Genomic DNA, 20108 nt, shown 5'->3' on the forward strand with positions numbered 1-20108 from the left:
GTCACCGACCTCGTGACTTCCAAAGACTTTCCAAGAGGAAAAACAAACTGCAAACATCCGGGCCCAACACCAGATGGCGATCTATGCAAAATTGTGTAGATCTGCAGCTCTACATGCCAAGAACAGATGCACACTGGTAAGTAGCATATTCCTTTTCAGGACATCGTTTATGATCGTTCTTGAAGCAGCTGGCTCTGTCTTTTGCTTTATCTGTTCACTGTAATATGAGTGTTTATCACCTTAAAGTCCATACAACTGCCTTTGGAGATAAAAAGTACAAGGTAGAAACTGCAAAAACTGTCTTTAATCCAGATATTACTTCACTATAATTAAAATTTACAATTGTTATCCAGATCTGCAAATGTTATAGTAAGCTAATTAGTTTTCCAGACCAAGGTGTTTCCTAATGGCCAGCCATTGTTTCTACCCTTGATGAACATGTTATCCTCTTTCTATTTAAAAAATTCCAGCTATGCCAATTTTGAAGTTTTATTTAGTTGAAGATATTGTAAAGGATATTTATTATTTATCTGAGAGGAATAACATTTAGTTTCCATGGTGCTCTACTGAATGTTTGGTTTTGTATAGCAATGAGGTACATTATGTAATGTTTGTTTCTGTGTAGTGTATGTTTTCAGCCTACTAGCTGCAATAATAAATAGGGTGCATTTGTTGTTTATTGTGTTCTGACCACTTTATTGTTCTGTCTTTCACGAACAGATGCACCTCTTGATGGAGATCATCAAATTGTTGTGGAAATCCAGGAGACTGTCTTTGTATCAGATGATGTGGACTCCGATATTAATGTGCATAACTTTGCTCCAGATGAAGCAGATTCTGTAGTTATCCAGGATGTAATTGATGACTTGGTGATAGAGGATGTTCAGTGCTCAGACATCGTGGACGAAGGCAATGTATCTGAAACTATAATAATTCCTAACCAAGTACTGGACACTGAAGTTGTGGATGGAGTTTCGTTGGAGCACTGTAATGTTCCAGATGATGTTTTGGTTTCGGACATCACGCCGGAGTCCATCTCTGTACCTGAAAATGTATTGACAGGCGAGGTAATGCACGTGCATGAAGTTGCCAATTTAGAGCACGTCGTGCAGGATGATGTCTTAGAAACAGACATTATGTCTCATAATCTGTCGGCCAACATAATTTCAGAAGAGGTCCTGGTAACAGACTGTGTCACTGAAGCAGTGATTGATGCTGATGGTATACCTGTAGAGTGCCAAGATGAAGACAGCAAAAGCAACTGTGACGACTACCTGATGATTTCTTGTGAGTGTTATGGAATTGTAGTATTACTGGTTAAAGTAGCCTGGGGGAGGTCGGTTTGATTTCTGCCATGCTATAAAAACGAATATCTGTGATCAGTTAAAACTGTTGCCTTTAGTTAGGAAGTACTCTGTCATTCCTGCTTTACCTCCTTGACCACTAATTGAGAATGCCTGCAGCACAGTCCGGGCAGGAAAAGGCTTCTCAAAAACATGTTAATTACTTTATTTGATCAGGGAGCCCCCTGGTATGTCCCCTCTTATGCATCTGCCCCACCACCTACAAATACATCAACTGTCCTCACCCAGTTCCTGTTTTATCGCCCATCAGCATTAAGCAAGGAAGGGCTTCTCCTCATATTCTTCTGTTTTTTGAGCAGTGGCTATTGTTCCTCCTTCCTCTTTGGAGGGACATTTTTCTTTTGATTTACATTTTTTGTCATTGACCTTCCTCATGAAGCAGTATGTTATGTACTGCGGTTTCTTCTCAATAGCAGGTCTTTACACTGCTTGCATTTGGAGAATTTCTGTGTAGGAATACACCTTGAGTTGTCAACGACACAAGACTAGCAACTTTGTGGCTAGATGTACCCTGACGTGTTTGAAAGTGGATTTTTGTACTGGGCTTAGTACTCTTTTCAGCAACTAATATCGTAACGGTGTGAGGGCTACTGCTATAATGTTTGGAACCTCCATAGCCTGTTCAGGAGGCTATCAATGGTAACACACCACCTCTTGAAGTGCTAAGTATTGCTGGGACACAAAAGAGTATTTGTGGTGCATTTGGACACCACCGAACAGACCTAGAGCAGTCTGGGGTACATAGGCTCCAGAAGCTTAATTCTGCAGGCATGTTTATGGAACTTGAACTAGGCTCTTCCTTTGAAGATCACTCCCTCAGGCGTCCTGCTATCTTGGTAGGGCATTACCTATGGATGAATTGAGAAATAGTATAAACCCAAACCTCTTTCTAGTAAATGCAAGCATCACTATCGGGTAAGAGGAAGATATTTACACTTCTTCTGTACCATCTGTCCGAAGCCCTTTTGACAAAGTTATTCTTCCAGTGCTTCATAGTAAATAAAACAACATGGACAGAAAAGGTAAGAAGAACAAGTTACTTACCTTCGGCAACGCTTTTTCTGGTGGATACAGTATCTGCCTGTGGATTCCTCACCTTGTGAATATCCCCTGCGCCAGCATTCCACTGAACTTTTTTCCCCAGCTCTCTACGCCGACGTGGACGATACATAATGCATCGGGTCCGCTCGCGACTCCGTATGACGTCACCGGAGCCATAAGAAAGCCACGTCGGCGTGATGACGTCTGTCCCACCCATTTTTCCCGTGCCCCCGAGGCGCACAGGTGGACCAACGACAGATTCAAAGTATACACAGTATACAATATACCATCAAATATACATAGAACATGTACAAAAGGAAAGCTAAATAAAACAAGCATTTCCTACCAATGTACCAGAAAGCATAACAACATCTCAAACAAGACAACTTTTAAGATATACAAAGGTGGACAACGGGGAGGCGGGTGGGCCAGTGAGGAATCCACAGGCAGATACTGTATCCACCAGAAAAAGCGTTACCGAAGGTAAGTAACTTGTTCTTCTCCAGTATTGGGGTGTCTTTCATAGATTCACATGCTTGAATATTCCCCGTCGTCGAAGTGGGAGTCCCACGGTACATAACAAAGCAATGTAGCAATAACATAAGCCTATTAGGCCTACAGGAAAGAAAAAACCATAGAGTTTTCATGGATAGACAACTTGTCACTTCTATAACATATCCCTGTCGTTTTGTTCTAGGTCAAATCCAGCCAATCAGGTGTCCGCACCCTCTTGAACCCTCTCCCCAGAGACTCAGGCTCTCAGATTTTCTACCGCACGTCGTGTGAAGGGAGTCTCCCTGAGCTTGCTCAGTTTTTTTCATCTCATATTTCACAGAAGATTAAGTCTAGGATGTCTTCAACCAAGAAATCCCTCTTCAGACCTTGTGGGAGCTGTTGTAAACTGAGACTTCATTCTGAAGATCCTCACAAAAAATGTATTTATTGTTTGTATCCTGAACATTTGGTAAAGGACTGTAAAATTTGTAGATCCTTCTCACAGAAAACTTTGAAGGACAGAGAAGGGCGTCTCCTTCTGTGGCTACAGAAGCTGAGGACTTCAGAAAATCCTGTTTCTGATGTGGAAAGTGTGTCTTCTATCCAAACTGCTCCCTCTTTGAAGAGGTCTTCTGACTCTCAAAAAGTTTCTCCTCGACCTAAGATGGTGAAGAAACATCATGGAGAACCTTCAACTTCAAGAGGGGTGATTTCCCCCCACAGGAGTCTCTCTGTTTTCTTGACGCCCCCGAGATCTGATTCTCAGGCGTCTAAGACTCCGTCTACGCAATTTTTACCTCACAAACTGCCTCTCTCGTCGACTAGTTCATCAAGCCTTCCTCCGTCGACGAGAGCTGCTGTCGTCGCACCTACATCGACGACATCGGCATCTATGTCCCTGAAGCCAGCAATGATCATGTCGTCGGCGTCTTCACAGTCGACGCTGGTATCTGTGAGAGTGAGACCAATCTCGTCGACGTTGCCTTTAACTTTGTCGTCGACGAGTATCAAGCATAAGAAGAAGCAGACGTCGTCGACGAGTGCTTCGTCGTCGACGGGTGTTTCGTCGTCGACGGGTGTTTCGTCGTCGACGGGTGTTTCGGCGTCGAAGGGTGCTTCGTCGTCGAAGGGTGCTTCGTCGACGGTGGCTTCGTCGTCGACGGTGGCTTCGTCGTCGACAGCAGTTCAACGGCGAATTTCAGCACCGGCAACGACGACTACAGCTCCAATTCTGGATTTGCTACCCTTAGACACTTCAACCTCTCTACTTCAACGACGGCAATCGTCTCTGGACACCCTAATGCCACTCAAACCACCTGTGCAACCTCCTGAGTTACTGTTCTCATCTGACAATGATGAATATGAGGATGACAGATTTAGGCCTGCTCGCAGTCCTTCCGAGCTCTTGATTAAGTGTCAGGACACAGATGATGAGGAGGATTTGCAACAAGATGATTTCTCGTCTTATGACACGCATCCACTTCCGCAACCTTCTATGGCACAATTGCCTTTAAGTCTGATTTCCAATTTGCAATATATGCTCGATGATTATAATCGCCGTTTTCCACGGTCTGGGCATACCACTCCAACACCGCAGACACCTCAACAATCTGTGTTTCATAGAGAACCAGGAGTCACACCGACGCCGGTGACTAGTGAACAATGTCTTGGGGTTCCTCTTCTCACGCATGAAGATGTTATCGAGGACCAGGATGATGACGCGGACAAAGAGGAAGGTGAGCTGGATGATGCTTCCCTCCTTTCCGACTGGGACAATTATCAGATCCAAACTCCTTCTCCCGCCGATCCCGCTCCTTTGGATTCTCCCCCAGTTGACATTGGTGGTTTCCATTTGCTCATGGAGAGAGCAGCTAAGAGATTTCACCTCCCTATGACAACTAGAGAGGAGGATTGTTTCTTATATGACTTTAAGGACCAACCTCAAAAGCAGGTCCGCTGCATTCCAATCATTGATTTCATATGGCAAGAGGGCCTTAAATTAATGCATACCCCTAATTCGATTCCTGCCATCCTTCCTAGAATCGACAAAAAGTACAAGGCTCCTCCAAATTCTCCTGCCTGTTTGACCTCGCAAACAAAGCCTGATTCCATCATCACTCAGGCAGCCCAACGCCGATCCAGAAATCCTTCATCTCCTTTGTCGGCACCTCCAGATCGCGAAGGTCGAAGGCTGGATGGTATAGGGAAAAAAATTTCCACTATGGTGGCGGCAACGGTACGAGCAGCCAATTCTTTGGCGATCTTAGGCCGCTACGATCGCCAAATGTGGTCGGACATTTCATCTCTGATCAATCTTATTCCCGAATCATCCAGGCAAGAGGCTTTGAAGATTCTCCAAGAGGGAGAAAGAATTTCTTCGGAAATTATAGATTGCGCCATTGATGTGTCCTCTTCTGGCTTCCGTCTTTTGGCTGGCGCTGCAGTCCTCCGGCGTCAGGGCTGGTTACGGGCCACGTTCTTTCGTCAAGAGGTGCAAACGAAGATCTTAGACATGCCTTACGACGGCGAATCCCTTTTCGGCCAGCATATAGATGATGCCCATCAAGCAATCAAGAAGGACACTGACACAGCTTCTTCCTTTCGAGGCAATTCCAACCAGTACAGGCAAGGACAAGGCCGCTATTCCTCGCAAAACCAACAATCTTATCGGCAGCAAAATTCCTCCAATTACAGACAATACAGAGGCAAATCTTCCTACAGAGGAAAGGATTCCTCAAAGAAACAATGACTCTCCTTACCCTCACTCACGGACTCCTCCAAGACTTGGAGGTCGAATCTCCCGCTTCTTCTTCAAATGGTCGCAAATCACCACAGATCAATGGGTTCTCGATCTTGTGCGCAGGGGACACGCTTTGGAATTTATAAAAATTCCTCCAAATACTTCACCAAGAGGTCCCCCTCCTGCACATTTGAAAGAGCTTTTGATTCAGCTAAACATATTATTGAGAAAGGGCGCGATCGAAGTGGTGCCAAAACTACAGAAGGGCAGGGGGTTCTACTCAAGGTACTTCCTTATTCAGAAGAAGTCGGGAGAATGGCGTCCCATTTTGGATTTGAGAGCCCTGAACAAATACATAAAGAGACAAACTTTTCGTATGTTGTCCCTACAAGAGGTCCTTCCTTTTCTCTCTCACGGAGAATTCATGACAACGCTAGATCTCCAAGATGCTTACTTTCATCTTCCCATATTGCCAAGACACAGAAAGTTCCTCCGATTCAGGGTTGCCGGACGGGATTTTCAATTCAAAGTCCTGCCATTCGGCCTTCGTTCTGCTCCCCGAGTGTTCACAAAAGTCCTTGCACCGGTGGCAGCTTACCTTCGCCTTCAGGGAATTCAAATCTTTCCCTACCTAGACGTCTGCCTTCTAAAGGCAAAGTCCTTCGAACTGGCGTCAACGCAAACTCTGGTCTGCAGCTCCCTGTTCCAAACTCTAGGCCTCACGCTCAACTTAAACAAATCTCAGTTGCACCCAGCTCAAAGCAGACTGTTCTTGGGAGCCAATCTGGATACAACTCTAGGGAAAGCTTTTGTGTCGCACGAACGACGACAACGTCTTCGCAATCTAGCGGCCTCTATCCATCTAAAAGAGTTCGTCTGTCCGACAGTTGAAGTGTTTCCTAGGGATGTTGTCGTCCTGCATTCCTCTAGTCCCTCACTGCCACCTGAAGATGAGACCTGTCCAAGAAGAGCTGGACAAGCAATGGGCTCATGTCTCAGGCATTTTCAACGACCTAGTCAGAGTCACTCATCGCCTCAAAAAGGCTCTTTTATGGTGGACTCACGAAGAACATGTCTTCTCGGGGCGTCCTTTTCTGGCGGACTCTCCACAATTCACCCTTACCACCGACGCCTCTCTCGAAGGTTGGGGCGCTCACCTGCAGGGTCTTACTGTCAAAGGCAGGTGGTCTGTTCATCAGAAGACAAGACACATCAACTTGTTAGAATTTCTGGCCATCTTTCTGGCTCTGAAAGCTTTCCGAAGCATCATTTACGGAAGCACGGTATTGATCAGGACGGACAACACAACGTGCATGCATTATATCAACAAGCAAGGAGGCACGAGGTCCGTTCTGTTGTCCCTTCAGGCCCAAAAGATTTGGAAGTGGGCGATTCAACACCACATCGCCCTCACTGCAGTCCATGTTCCGGGAGCGTCCAACGTCCTTGCGGATTCCCTAAGCAGATCCTCCACGACCAATCACGATTGGGAATTGCACCAACCCATTCTGGATCGCATATTCCAGCTATGGGATCCCCCGAATCTGGATCTCTTCGCAACCTATCTGAACCGGAAATGCCAGTTCTGCGCAAGTTGGCTTCCCCAACCAAAGTCATGTGGGAATGCCTTTTTGATGAACTGGTCCAAAATTTATGCTTACGCCTTTCCACCGATACCTCTAGTCCCCAAGGTCCTACGGAAAATGAGGAGAGAACCCTGTCGGCTCATCCTAATAGCCCCCCGTTGGCCTCGACAGATATGGTTCACGGAGCTGCTGCTACTGTCTCAGTGCAAACCAATCATGCTTCGTCCTCTTCCGAATCTCTTGACCATGGAACACGGTCAAATTTGCAATCCCGATCCTGCATCTCTACACTTAGCAGCTTGGAACCTGAGCACTTTGAATTTGTGAATATGGACATCCCTTTGGAGTGCAGAGAAGTATTGGCAAAGGCTAGAGCTTCCTCTACTGTAAAAACTTACAAACTCAAATGGAAACGCTTTTGTTTATGGTGCAGTGATGCCAAAATTCATCCTATCCATTCTAAGCCTGAACAACTACTACCTTTCTTTTTGCACCTAGCAAAATCAGGCCTGTCATATGCTACCCTTAAAGTCTTTTTAGCGGCAATCTCACGATTCCGCCAAGATGGCTCGAACTCCCTTTACTCGTCAAGAGTAATGAAACAATTCTTCAAAGGACTTTTTCGTATGTTTCCTCCGATACGTCGGCCTCCTCCTCCTTGGCATCTAAACATGGTATTGGCGCAGCTCATGAAATCGCCATTTGAGCCAATACATAAGGCCAGCCTCAAACATGTCACCTGGAAGACTTCTCTTCTCCTGGCGCTTACATCCTCACGCCGGGTCAGTGACTTGCAAGCATTTACCATTAACCCACCTTTTCTTCAATTTTCTAAAGACTCTGTTCTGCTTCGCACCAATCCGGCATATATCCCTAAGGTGCCATCTGATTTCCACCTCAATCAGCCGGTTGTTTTAAAAACATTTTTTCCTAATCCTCAAACTTTTGCAGAAAAGTCACTTCATTCTTTGGATGTCAAGAGATGTCTCAAATTTTATCTTCAAAGAACTGCTGCCATTCGGAAAACTGACCAACTCTTTGTCGCCTACGGGCGAATGCGGCAAGGTCATCCTGTCACCAAACAATCTATAGCACGTTGGATATCCTCTGCTATTGCCTTTTGCCACCAACAAGCAGGAAAACCTCTCGCTGCTGCTGTGAAAGCGCACTCCACGAGGAAGGTTTCTTCTTCCACTGCGCTTTTTGCTGGAGTCCCTCTTCAATCCATCTGTAGAGCGGCGACATGGTCCAGCAGACACACATTTACGAGACATTACTGTCTGGATGCTGCAGACAACACGGATACAGCTGTAGGACAGGCAGTCCTGCGTAATCTTTTTAAATAAGGTGAGCCTCTGTTGCTTCCCTCCTCCTGCATACAAGGTACTTTTATTTATTTATATATTTACGTATAAGATGTGTGTATATATATATATATATATATCTATATATGTTTATATATCTGTTATATATAGTTAGACGTGTATTATTTTATGCATATAATCTTTGCACTGTCTATACTACTATCTGGCTTCTTATGTACCTTGTATTATTCTGCTACCACTGCTCACTACTCTTATTCAAGCATGTGAATCTATGAAAGACACCCCAATACTGGAGAAGAACAAAATGTACTTACCTGTAAACTGTGGTTCTCCAGTATTGGTGTCTTTCATAGATTCACATGCGACCCACCCACCTCCCCTCAGAGGCTCTTCCTTGTATTTGACTTTATGTCACTCTTGTGCTACGAAAATCTGAGAGCCTGAGTCTCTGGGGAGAGGGTTCTAGAGGGTGCGGACACCTGATTGGCTGGATTTGACCTAGAACAAAACGACAGGGATATGTTATAGAAGTGACAAGTTGTCTATCCATGAAAACTCTATGGTTTTTTCTTTCCTGTAGGCCTAATAGGCTTATGTTATTGCTGCATTGCTTTGTTATGTGCCGTGGGACTCCCACTTCGACGACGGGGAATATTCAAGCATGTGAATCTATGAAAGACACCAATACTGGAGAACCACAGTCTACAGGTAAGTAACTTTTGTTCTTCTGATGGATACATCTGCCAGTGGATTCCTCACCTTGTGAATAGATTCCCACAGCAGTCCCCACTCCCGGAGGAGGGTGTCCACCTTCCTAAACCAGAAAGTCTTGCAAGGCAGAGCGCGCAAAGTGGCCCTCCCTCCTCATCTCAGAGTCCAAGCAATAATGCTTTGCGAAAGTATGGAGGGAGGCCCAAGTCGCGGCTTTACAAATATCTGCCACAGGAACACCCCTGGCCAAAGTAGATGTAGATGATTTAGCTCTAGTTGAATGAGCCCTAATACCCTCAGGAGGAACCTTACCAGCCAGGGCATAGCAGATCTTGATGGCAAGGATGATCCGTCTCGATAAAGTGCGCTTGTGCACCGCTCTTCCTTTAGAATGTCCAACATAACCCACGTAGAGCTGATCGTTCAGACGAAAGTCTTTCATTCTATCCAAGTAAAAGCTGACAGCTCTTTTTGGGTCCAGACGATGAAGCCTTTCCTCCTCTTTGGAAGGATGAGGGGGGAGGATAAAAAACAGGGAGAGTAATAGACTGCCCCAAATGAAACGGAGTAACTACTTTAGGCAAGAAAGCAGCCCTGGTCCTAAGAACCATCCTTTCAGCATGTAATGTTAAAAAAGGGGGTTTAGAACTAAGAGCTTGAAGCTCACTCACCCTCCTTGCCGAGGTTATGGCTACAAGAAAGACCGTCTTAAAGGACAACAGCCTCAGAGGAAAACTGTGAAGAGGCTCAAACGGGAACCCCATCAGAAAAGTTAAGACAAGATTAAGGTCCCACTGTGGCATTACAAAAGGAGTAGGAGGAAACTTGTTTGTAAGGCCTTTGATAAACCTTAGTACAATAGGAGATTTAAATAAGGACGGTTGATCAGGAAGACATAAAAAAGCCGATAAGGCCGATAGATAGCCCTTGACCGTGGCCACAGCACAGCCCTGCTGAGCCAAGGAACGAGCAAACTGAAGCACATCAGAAAGGTGGGCTTTTAAAGGGTCAATGGATCTCTCTCCACACCATTTAACAAACTTACACCACCTATATGAGTAAATGGACTCGGTGGAGTGTCGCCTGGTCGATAAAATAACGTCCACCACATCAGGCGGGAGAGAGAAAGAACTCAGGTTGCCCTGTTCAATATCCAGGCATGAAGGTGCAAGCTCTGGAGGTGGGGGTGTAGAACCGGCCCCTCCGACTGCGAGAGGTCTGCCCTCAGAGGGAGACAGAGCGGAGGGCACGAGGAGAGGTGGAGAAGATCTGTATACCACACCCTTCTTGGCCAATCCGGGGTGACCAATATAACTTGGGCCCGGTCTTGGCGAATCTTCCTCAGAACCCGAGGAATCAAGGGTATGGGAGGAAACACGTAAAGGAGTTGCGAGCCTCAACTCAACTGAAACGCGTCCTCCAACGCTCCCTGCATCGGATACTGGAGACTGCAAAATGACGGGCAGTGCGCGTTCTCGCGCGTGGTGAATAGGTCCACCCGAGGTGTCCCCCACGTCCGAAAGACGTGACGAACCACCTCCGTATGGAGCCTCCACTCGTGGTCGGCGGAGAACTGCCGACTGAGACTGTCTGCACGCACGTTCAGAACTCCGGCCAGATGATTTGCCATCAGACAAATCTGATGGTCCTAAGCCCAGGACTATAGACGCAGGGCCACTCTGCAGAGACAATGCGACCCCACTCCTCCCTGCTTGTTGACATACCACACCGCGGTAGTGTTGTCCGTCAGGACTTGAACAGACTGACCGCGCAGTGAAGGGAGGAAGGCATTGAGTGCCAAACGAATCGCCCGCAACTCCAGAAGGTTGATGTGAAGCAACCTTTCCTCTGGAGACCAAAGACCCTTGATCTCCAGATGCCCCAGATGAGCACCCCACCCTAAGGTGGAGGCATCCGTTATCACTGTGGCCACCGATGGAGGCAGATGGAAGGGCTTTCCTTGAGACAGATTGCCCCCCACGCTCCACCAAGATAGATCCGCTGCAGCTTCTCTGGAGATCCTGATCGATTCCCTGAGATCTCCATTGTGCTGATACCACTGCCTGCGAAGGCACCACTGGAGCGCCCTAATGTGCCAGCGTGCATGGTTGACCAACAGAATGCAGGAAGCGAACAGACCGAGTAGACGAAGGACCTTCAGAACTGGAACAACCGCTCCATTGTGGAATAAAGGGACCATCTCCTGAATATCGAGAATTCTTTGAGGTGGAGGAAATGCTCGACACACAGTAGTGTCCAGTACCGCCCCTATGAACAGGTTGCGTTGAGAGGGCACCAGGTGAGATTTGGGCACATTGATCAAAAAACCCAAGTCGAATAACAGCTGAGATGTTACCTGCAGATGATGCTGCACCATCTCTGGGGACTCAGAAGCCAGTCGTCCAGGTAGGGGAAAACCAGAATCCCCGACCTCCTGAGATGAGCAGCCACCACCGCCATCACCTTCGTGAAGACTCGAGGTGCGGTAGTAAGATCAAACGGGAGGACCGCAAACGGGTTATGTTGCGACCCAACCGTAAAATGGAGATACTTCCTATGCGACTTCAGGATTGGGACATGGAAGTACGCGTCCTGCAAGTCGATCGACCCCATCCAGTCTCCTTGCTGCAACGCTTGAAGAACCTGCGCAAGGGTCAGCATCTTGAATTTCTCCTGTTTCAGGTAAAAGTTCAAGACTCTGAGGTCCAGTATCGGACGCCTTCTGCCGTCCTTCTTGGGAATCGGGAAATACCGGGAGTAGCATCCCTGACCCCTTTCCTGCTCTGAAACCACCTCTATCGCACCCTTTTGAAGCAAAGCTAGCACCTCCTTCTGCAGAAGAAGTAGATGGTCTTCTGAGCAGTAACCCTGGCAAGGAGGGCAAGGGGGAGGAAACTCTTGAAAGGGAAGGGCGTACCCAGTCTCTTTTTTTTATTTTTTTTATTAAACATGTTTTTATTGCAGCATTATAAACAAAACATCCATTAGGGCAACCGGTACCCGCGTATAATCTCAAATCACACCCCTCGTTATAGCAATGCACACAGCCGTTTAGCCCACATCCCGGGGGCCGGGCGGCGTGTTAAGACAGTGATTCATGTTATCATAACGATCTCCTCATAGCAAAGCCCGGGCCATGTCCTATTATAGCCTCTGCATTTATTCCTATCAGATTCTCTCCCCAAATCCAACTACCGCCTGTCTGAAGCAACCCCTCGACACGGTTGATACTAGTATTGTCCGCGTCCGCAGCCTTCATCCCCATCTGCGCCCACCCCTGTGAGCAGTGCCTAAGGCCTGCCACCCATCACCTACTAGGTGCCCAAGGAGAGCTGCCCATGCGCCCCGTTCCCCGGCGGTCAGCAATCAGGGGTCCTTCCTGCCGGCCCTCGTCGTGACACTACAACCATACCCCAGTAACTCCCCACCCCACCCCCCCAACTGCTACTGATGTGGGCCCTACCAGTGGATCCTAACACTAATGGGTGCTAGTCATCGGGGTTTGCATATAGTCTCCCCAGCCTCAAGGAACTCCGCTCTCCGAACGCTCGAGCTCCGCACGCTCCAGCCGGTGGTCCTGTAGAGCTTGTACGATCATCTCCCAAGCCCTTACCCACTCCAACCCCTTTTCGTTATCCGCCTTGGTGGCCTGCCGCCTTCTAAGCACACCATAAAGGGCCTACCCAGTCTCCACGAGGTTTAAAACCCAAAGGTCGGTTGTAACAGATTTCGACCTCGCAGAAAGTGGGACACCCGACCCCCCACAGGTCTTACATGATCTAGGATGGGGGATCTAGGACTGCTTCCCTGAAGCTTCATTGGGAGCAGAGGAGGCAGAAGATGAAGATGGGTTGCGGCCAGAAACTCTCCGTCCTCTTTGTCTTCCTCTATAGGACCTATAGAGGGGATTCTGCTGCTGCTGTTGCTGCTGAGGCTGCTGGAAGGAGCGAAATGAAGATCTCCCAAAGCCTCTGAACTTCCACAGACCAAATCCTTTAGCAGGAGCTTGCAAACCTAAAGATTTCGCCGTCACCCTGCTCTCTTTAAATCTCTGCAAGGCGGAATCAGCCTTTTCACCAAAAAGTTTCTGTCCGTCAAAGGGCAAATCCACCAAGGTGGCCTGAACATCCGTAGAGAAGCCAGATGAACGAAGCCACGCTTGCCTCCTAGTGGCTATAGATGACCCCATTATCCTTGCCACAGAATCAGCCGTATCAAGCCCCGACTGAATTACCTGCCTTGCAGCAGCCTGAGTGTCAGTGACCACTTCCATAAAAGATGCCTTATCACCTTCTGGCAACTTAGGGGCTAAAGATTTCATTGAGTCCATAAAAGCATGAAGGTAGTGCCCTAGTAAGCAGGTGGCATTAGTGGATTTAAGCGCCATGCTCCCTGAAGAAAAGGTCTTTTTAGCCGCCTGATCCGCTTTCTTAGACTCCCTATCCGCAGGAGTCTGAGGAAAAGCTCCTGAAGCATGCTTTGAGCATGACGCCTGTACCACCAGACTTTCTGGAGAAGGGTGGGAAGAAAGAAAACCTGGATCCCCAGGAGCCACCCTATATCTTCTTGCCACCTGTCTGGAGACTGCCGGCGAAGAGAGTGGCTTACGCCAGACGTCCATTACTGGCTCCAAAATAGCCTCATTAAAAGGCAACAAAGGCTCACTGGTCGAGGTAGGCGAATATAGCACCTCCGTCAGAAGGTTAGGTTTATACTCAGCAGAGGGCAACTGCAAGTCCAGCAACTCTGCGGCCTTCTTTATTACAAGATGATAAGGAGCCAGTTCCTGCGGTGGAGAGGATCTAGTGGAAGAATGCTCCCACTCCGGAGTTGTATCGAGACCGCTAGTCTCTTGAATCCCTTCAAAGTCGTCAGAAGAAGTATCCACCTCACCTTCTTCCACCTCCTCCCTATAACGCTCCTCTTCCAAGACTCTCAGGGCCTCTCTCCTTGAGCGGATCCGAGGAACCGGCGCCGGCGTCGTCGTACGTGGAGTCAGTGGAATCGAACGTGGAGCCGGAGGTGTCGGAGTCGGCGACGCCGGAGTCGGAGTCGACGGTGCCGGACGCGGAGCCGAGGGAGTCTGCAACGACGTCGAGGAAGGCTCCGAAGAAGGTCGATCCAATCGAAGTCGAGATGGATCCCCAGACGGCGCCGGAAACTGCCACGAAGGCGCCATCGGCAGAAAGGGCAGAAACGGGGCCTGAGCATAATGATGCGGCACTCCCAGGGTGTATGCCATAGGACCCACGGGACCAGTAGGTGCGCCGGATGGGAAGGCAGCCCGTTGGAAAATCCCATACATAGCATTTAGAAAATGCGTCGAATCCGCACCCGGAGTCGGGAACTGCGGATAAGGGATTGATCCCGGATCCGGCTGAGGAGTACCTGGAACCGGAGCCGTAGTGTCCTCAACAGGCGCCACAGGATCATCCGGCTCTGGAGAAGGCTCTTTTTCCTGTTCTTGCTCGGCCTCAGAAGCAGAAGACTCCACTGGAACCGGTGACTGCGCCGGTGACTGCACCGGGGACCGCGCCGGAGGCCGCTTCGGCGAAGGAGATCCCTCTGGAGACTCAGAGGGAGAAGGAGACACATCCTTACTTCGACATCGAGGCGAAGTCGATCTTGACGCCTTGCTCTTCGAAGACCGGCGCCGAGAGGAATGCTTCCTTTTCTTATGGTGTTTCTTCGACTTCGAAGAATGCAAAGTCGACGACTCCGGTCTCGATCTCTCCTTCTTCCTACCTCTCTTCTCCTTCTTAGCCTTGGCCACGAAGAGCTTCGCCTCTCTCTCCTTCAAGGCCTTGGGATTCATCCTTCTGCAGCTGGAACAATCCTCCACGTCTTGGTCAGAAGAAAGGCACCACAAACAATCTTCATGGGGGTCTGTCATCGACATGTGGCCCCCACATTCCCTACAAGGTTTGAAACCCAACTTCCTAGTCGAAGACATGGCAAATTTCTCAACAGTAACTCACTACACGACTACAAAGTAGGAGGAGAGTGCTGGAAAACCGTTGCGCGGCGACGGCACGGAAAAAAGGGAACTGACGTCATCACACCGACGTGGCTCTCTTATGGCTCCGGTGACGTCATACGGAGTCGCGAGCGGAGCCGATGCATTATGACGTCGTCCACATCGACGTAGAGAGCTGGGGAAAAAAGTTCAGTGGAATGCTGGCGCAGGGGATATTCACAAGGTGAGGAATCCACTGGCAGATGTATCCATTAGAAGTAAAAGGTTACCAGTTTCAGTTCTGGTTACTTTAGTGCCAGTGTTCTAGCACTGGGCCGTGAGTCTTGCCAAAATAGTACTATCAGTGAGCCGCTTAGGTCACCAGTCCATGATCCAAATTGAAATGTGATATAGCTCTGCATTTTACTGTTCCTCCCGAAAAATTATTTTTCACATTTCATGGTTTATGTTGTACTCCTACTTTTTCTCCAGAACATTTGTATTCAGCTGAGGTTTCCTTCACCTCTCCTTAATTATTCCAATTATTATTGGATCTGGAAACTTTGTCCCCAGCAGTAGCTATACATCTTTGCGAGGTGTCACGCACCATGTTGCTTCAGCCACGTCTCCATCTGCCCCAGACATGAGGACATATAAGATACCTGTTGGCACGCTGGCATTAGTTACTATTTTTGCATGCCTCATCAATGCAGATCTAAAGGTCACAGACTTAATTCTGCAGATTTTCAACAGCAACCTGGTTATATGTCTTCTGACATTTCAGAGATATTTCCTATTGCCAGATGTTGTCAAATGGTGTCCTCTTCAGACCCTCATGACAAATGCATGTGGTGTCTTGCATCCGATCAAGACCTCTCTGCCTGCTATTCATTCTTCCTCAATGCACCCAAAGGTCATCAGGGAGTGGAAGACCAAGTTAATTTTGTTCAAGGCTGTCCGGGATGAGCCTACATGTTCCCCTTCTTCCTTCAGGTAAGTCTCCAAATAAGGATCTATCTCCCCGAAGATTGTCCCTCAAAATGCATAAAAAGCATCCTAGAAAGAAAGTAATCTTCTTTTTGTTCGATAAAACATTCATGCTTCCTGACACTATGCTCTTCCACATCTTTGGAGTATTTCTGTGTTGAAAAAGATAAATTGAAAATTTCTGACACCATCTGCCGGCTCGATATGCTGGATTTCTTCAGGACTGCTCCTTTCCGCTGTGGGCCACCCCCAAAGGTGGACCCAGTGTTGTTTGCTTGGCTATTCTGAAGGCTCCGATCCAGATGCCATCTGCCTCTGAAGCCGTTTGGATAGCTCCGAAGAAGGGTGTATCCCTCACCCCAGTAGCATTCCTTCTGAGGAAGTCCGTTTGTTCAATACAGTAGTACAAATAGCAAAAGCATTGGAATTGACCTTGCCCTTTGTGAAAGCAAAATCTAACATTTTCAAAGTGATCTTACAGCCCTTCTTTATAGTTTCAGAGCCTCTGCTACCTTTCAGTGAGGTACTATTAGAGCCTATCTCTGATACTTGAGGGAAAAAAACCTTCTTGGGCCAAGTAGTCCATAGACGAATAGGTAAATGGCACAGACCAACTCCGTGTGATTGTAAGTTCTTGTCATCTGACCCTTTACTGGAAAGTCTTTTTGCCCAATTCTCCTCTTCGAAATTGAACCCAAATGTTGCCACTGTTTGATTGGCCCACGCTTGGGATCAGTTGGGTAATAGTTCAGACATTTATTGAATCTCACCCCTCCATTAAAGCATGTATACTTCTTTTGACTATAGGTAAGCACCAAGGCTACTTGGACTGCACAGTGACCAATTTCTAGTCAAACATGTTTGGTATGCTAGGGATATACTTGAGATCAAAAGGGATGTAAATGGAAAATCCGAAAAAGGGGTAAACATTAAGGAAAATGCGTGTAAGTTGGCAATGTTATAAAGCCTGAAAGCTCAGCATAATTAAGTGGACTGACCTTCTTGCTATCTGCAGGGAAATTAATCCCAGAAGATTTGGGGATTATGTAAATCCTTTCGGCTCGGAGAGAAGTGTTGTAGAGAACTCATTGTGCTACATAAATGTCAACTTCATACAAGAGACCTTGATATGTCTGAATCAGTCTCCAGTGTAAATCTTGCAGTAAGTGTGGTGGCTATTTCTGCATCATTTGACTCTTAAGATAGGTAATACAACAAGCAGTTTTAAGATAGTGAGAACCCCTGCCCTATTGGGCTTCCTGTGTCCATTTTAAAGAAAAATTTGGACTTTTTACAGAGTTTATTAGCCTTTCATTTCAAGTTTTTACGCAGTCCTCTCTACCCCCGACGGTTTTGTTTCCGTATGCATTTCCCACTTCTCCACATATCGTTTCGACATCGGAATCGACCTTCGATCGGAAAACCTCATGGATGGCCTTCGAGGCCTAATCGCGCCCAGTTAGCTCTCTGTCGATGGATCAGACTCCGATTAAATTCCGTCCTCGGTGCCACGCGAAGCATCCGTGCACTGATTCACACGTAGTATGCAACTTGTGCTTGTTTCCGGAGCACAAGAAAGAAGACTGTGACGCCTGCAGGTCGTTCCGAACAAAAAAAAAAAGACTCTGCGATCGTCGGGCTCGATGTCGTGAGATGCAGCGTCAAAGCATTGAAGTCACGCCGGACATATTCCGTGAAAACTCCAGCCAAGAAGACATCCAGGCTTCAGCGGCAGAGAAGGAGGAAGCCTTCTCCATACAAGATTCAGACTCTGAACTCGAGAGAGACCTTGACGCCGAAGAACTGTCGCAGGGACAAGGTGACGTGAGGACCGAAGTACCCTTGCCCCACAAATTCAGAAAAAAACACAAGGCGTTGGTACCATAACTACTAGTCAAGCCTATCGGCTCTGTACTGAGTCCACGGAAATCCTCCTGGGAGCCGAAAGCCTCCGGTTCCAAACACAAGTCCGGCTCGAAGCCGAAATTTTCCGTGCCAAAAGCTAAGCAGCCTTTGGAGCCGAAACCCTCCACACCGAAAGGTCAGCCTTCATCAATGCCAAAAACTTCGGCACCAAAGACTTCGGCGCTGAAACTTGAAGACACCCCTTTGGATCCGAAATTGGACACTATTCAATTACTGCCCGATCCGAAGCAAAAGAGGCTCCATATTCACCCTGGCATTGGCCATATCCATGTAAAGCAACCTTTAAAACGCAAGATTCAAGAAGAGGACACTTACAAAATCCCCTCCTCTTCCAGCACCTCCTCTTCCAGCACCTCTGTCACCACATGAGAATCCTTTGCAAATCACACCTCAGGGCTCTCCTCAATCACATCATGACGATGATGAGGCAGATGATTGGGGGGGGGGGGGGGAGGATATTCCAACAGATCCATGAACAGATTTCATAGTGGATCCCCCAGATGATATTGATGCAAACCTTTACCCAGTCCAGCCATCTCCTCCAGACGACAATGCATCACACCAAGAGCTCATTGCCAGGGCTGCATATTACCATAGGGTAGAGCTCCACAAAGAATCACTTGAGGAAGATTTTTTGTTTGAGACCTTAGCATCAACACACAGGGCATCACAGTCACTTCCAATACTTGAAGGCATGATGCAGCATGATGATGAGATTTTCAAAGATACAGTCAGAGCACACATTCTAACACCTAGAGTGGACAACAAATATAAGGCCTCTCCTACAGACCCCATTTTTATCAAGGGACAAGTGCCATTAGATTCTCCAGTCATATCTAATGTTCGTAAGAGAGCAAATTTTGCAGCATGAATCTTTCTGGATTCACTATGCTGTGCATTATTCCGCCAACTGGTGGTTGGGTCCGGAATTGTTGTATTTCTTCTCCTTTTAAAAAAAATAATTTTTATGGCCCAAGTGCGGGGAGTGAGCCTGGCCACTACAAAGGGGGCTTTGGGAGGCTCTCCTCCTCAAAACATTTAGGAAACAATGGTGCATTCTACAGCACATTTATCATTATATATTGAATTGTATAAGCTTTTAAAGAATAGTTAATGAAGACCTTACTATGAACCAGGATGCGACAATCTTTATTGGGATTCTCCAATGATTCCCTTATCATCACCCTCCAACAGTGCTTCTCATCTCTTTATAGCCCCTCTGTCACAAATATTTAATTTGTTTTATAGCATCTTTCATGCCATTGTAGGATGTCGGAGCACTTTACATCACACACATATAAAGACAATGAATCATACATGTAAATCAGTGTATAGAAATGTTACATAAGGTAAAGGGGACTACAAGGTGTAGTATTCACGTCATTCATACTGGTACGCATTGTTAAAGAGTGCTTGGTCTGGAAAAGCACAAACTCAGGATTCTGAACATAACACAGTGGCTAGCACTGACTTTAACATTTCAAATGTATTTCCACCCAAATAAACCTTTTTAGCAGCATCAGGATAATGTAAGACTGGGAAAAAACATAAGTTACTAACTTGTACCATGCAGTTTGCAAGCAGTTCTTTGATGACAGTTTATAGGTCACTGTGCTAGATTACGATTGTCACTTATGAAGTGCACAGTAACAAAATAATCTGTGACAAAAGCAGTAGCCCACTGACATATGCAGATAAAATACTGTTTTTTAAAATGCATGTTACATGTTCTTTGCAGTAGGCATATTAACCCTCTAATGTAGCACAGTTAAGTCAAAGCTGCCACTAGACAAATCTCTCATCTCTCTCCAGCAGGTACATTAATCACTGGCATTATCTTGACACTTTTATTGTTGCTAAAAAACTGCTAATTATACAAGGAACGTTGCAGTGCTTTTAAAACTGTTGCCTACGGAACCCCTGGGAATGTGTCACGGACCCCTGGGGGTCCGCGGACCCCAGTTTGGAAAACTCTGC

The 20108-nt window shown here is 47.1% G+C and overlaps 1 protein-coding gene across 3 annotated transcripts in view; it reads left to right on the forward strand.

Moving 5' to 3' along the window:
* The window catches only part of ZFX (zinc finger protein X-linked), a 630213-nt gene that overhangs the window by 176270 nt on the left and 433835 nt on the right, over positions 1-20108 (forward strand). For all 3 annotated transcript variants that reach the window (XM_085622416.1, XM_085622415.1, XM_085622417.1), the window contains exon 3: positions 721-1287. In XM_085622416.1, coding sequence (XP_085478542.1) covers positions 721-1287 — 567 coding nt within the window. The remainder of the gene's footprint in view (positions 1-720; positions 1288-20108) is intronic.

The sequence above is a fragment of the Triturus cristatus genome, chromosome 8, assembly GCF_964204655.1.
Source record: "Triturus cristatus chromosome 8, aTriCri1.1, whole genome shotgun sequence".
NCBI classification, from domain to species: Eukaryota; Metazoa; Chordata; class Amphibia; order Caudata; family Salamandridae; genus Triturus; species Triturus cristatus.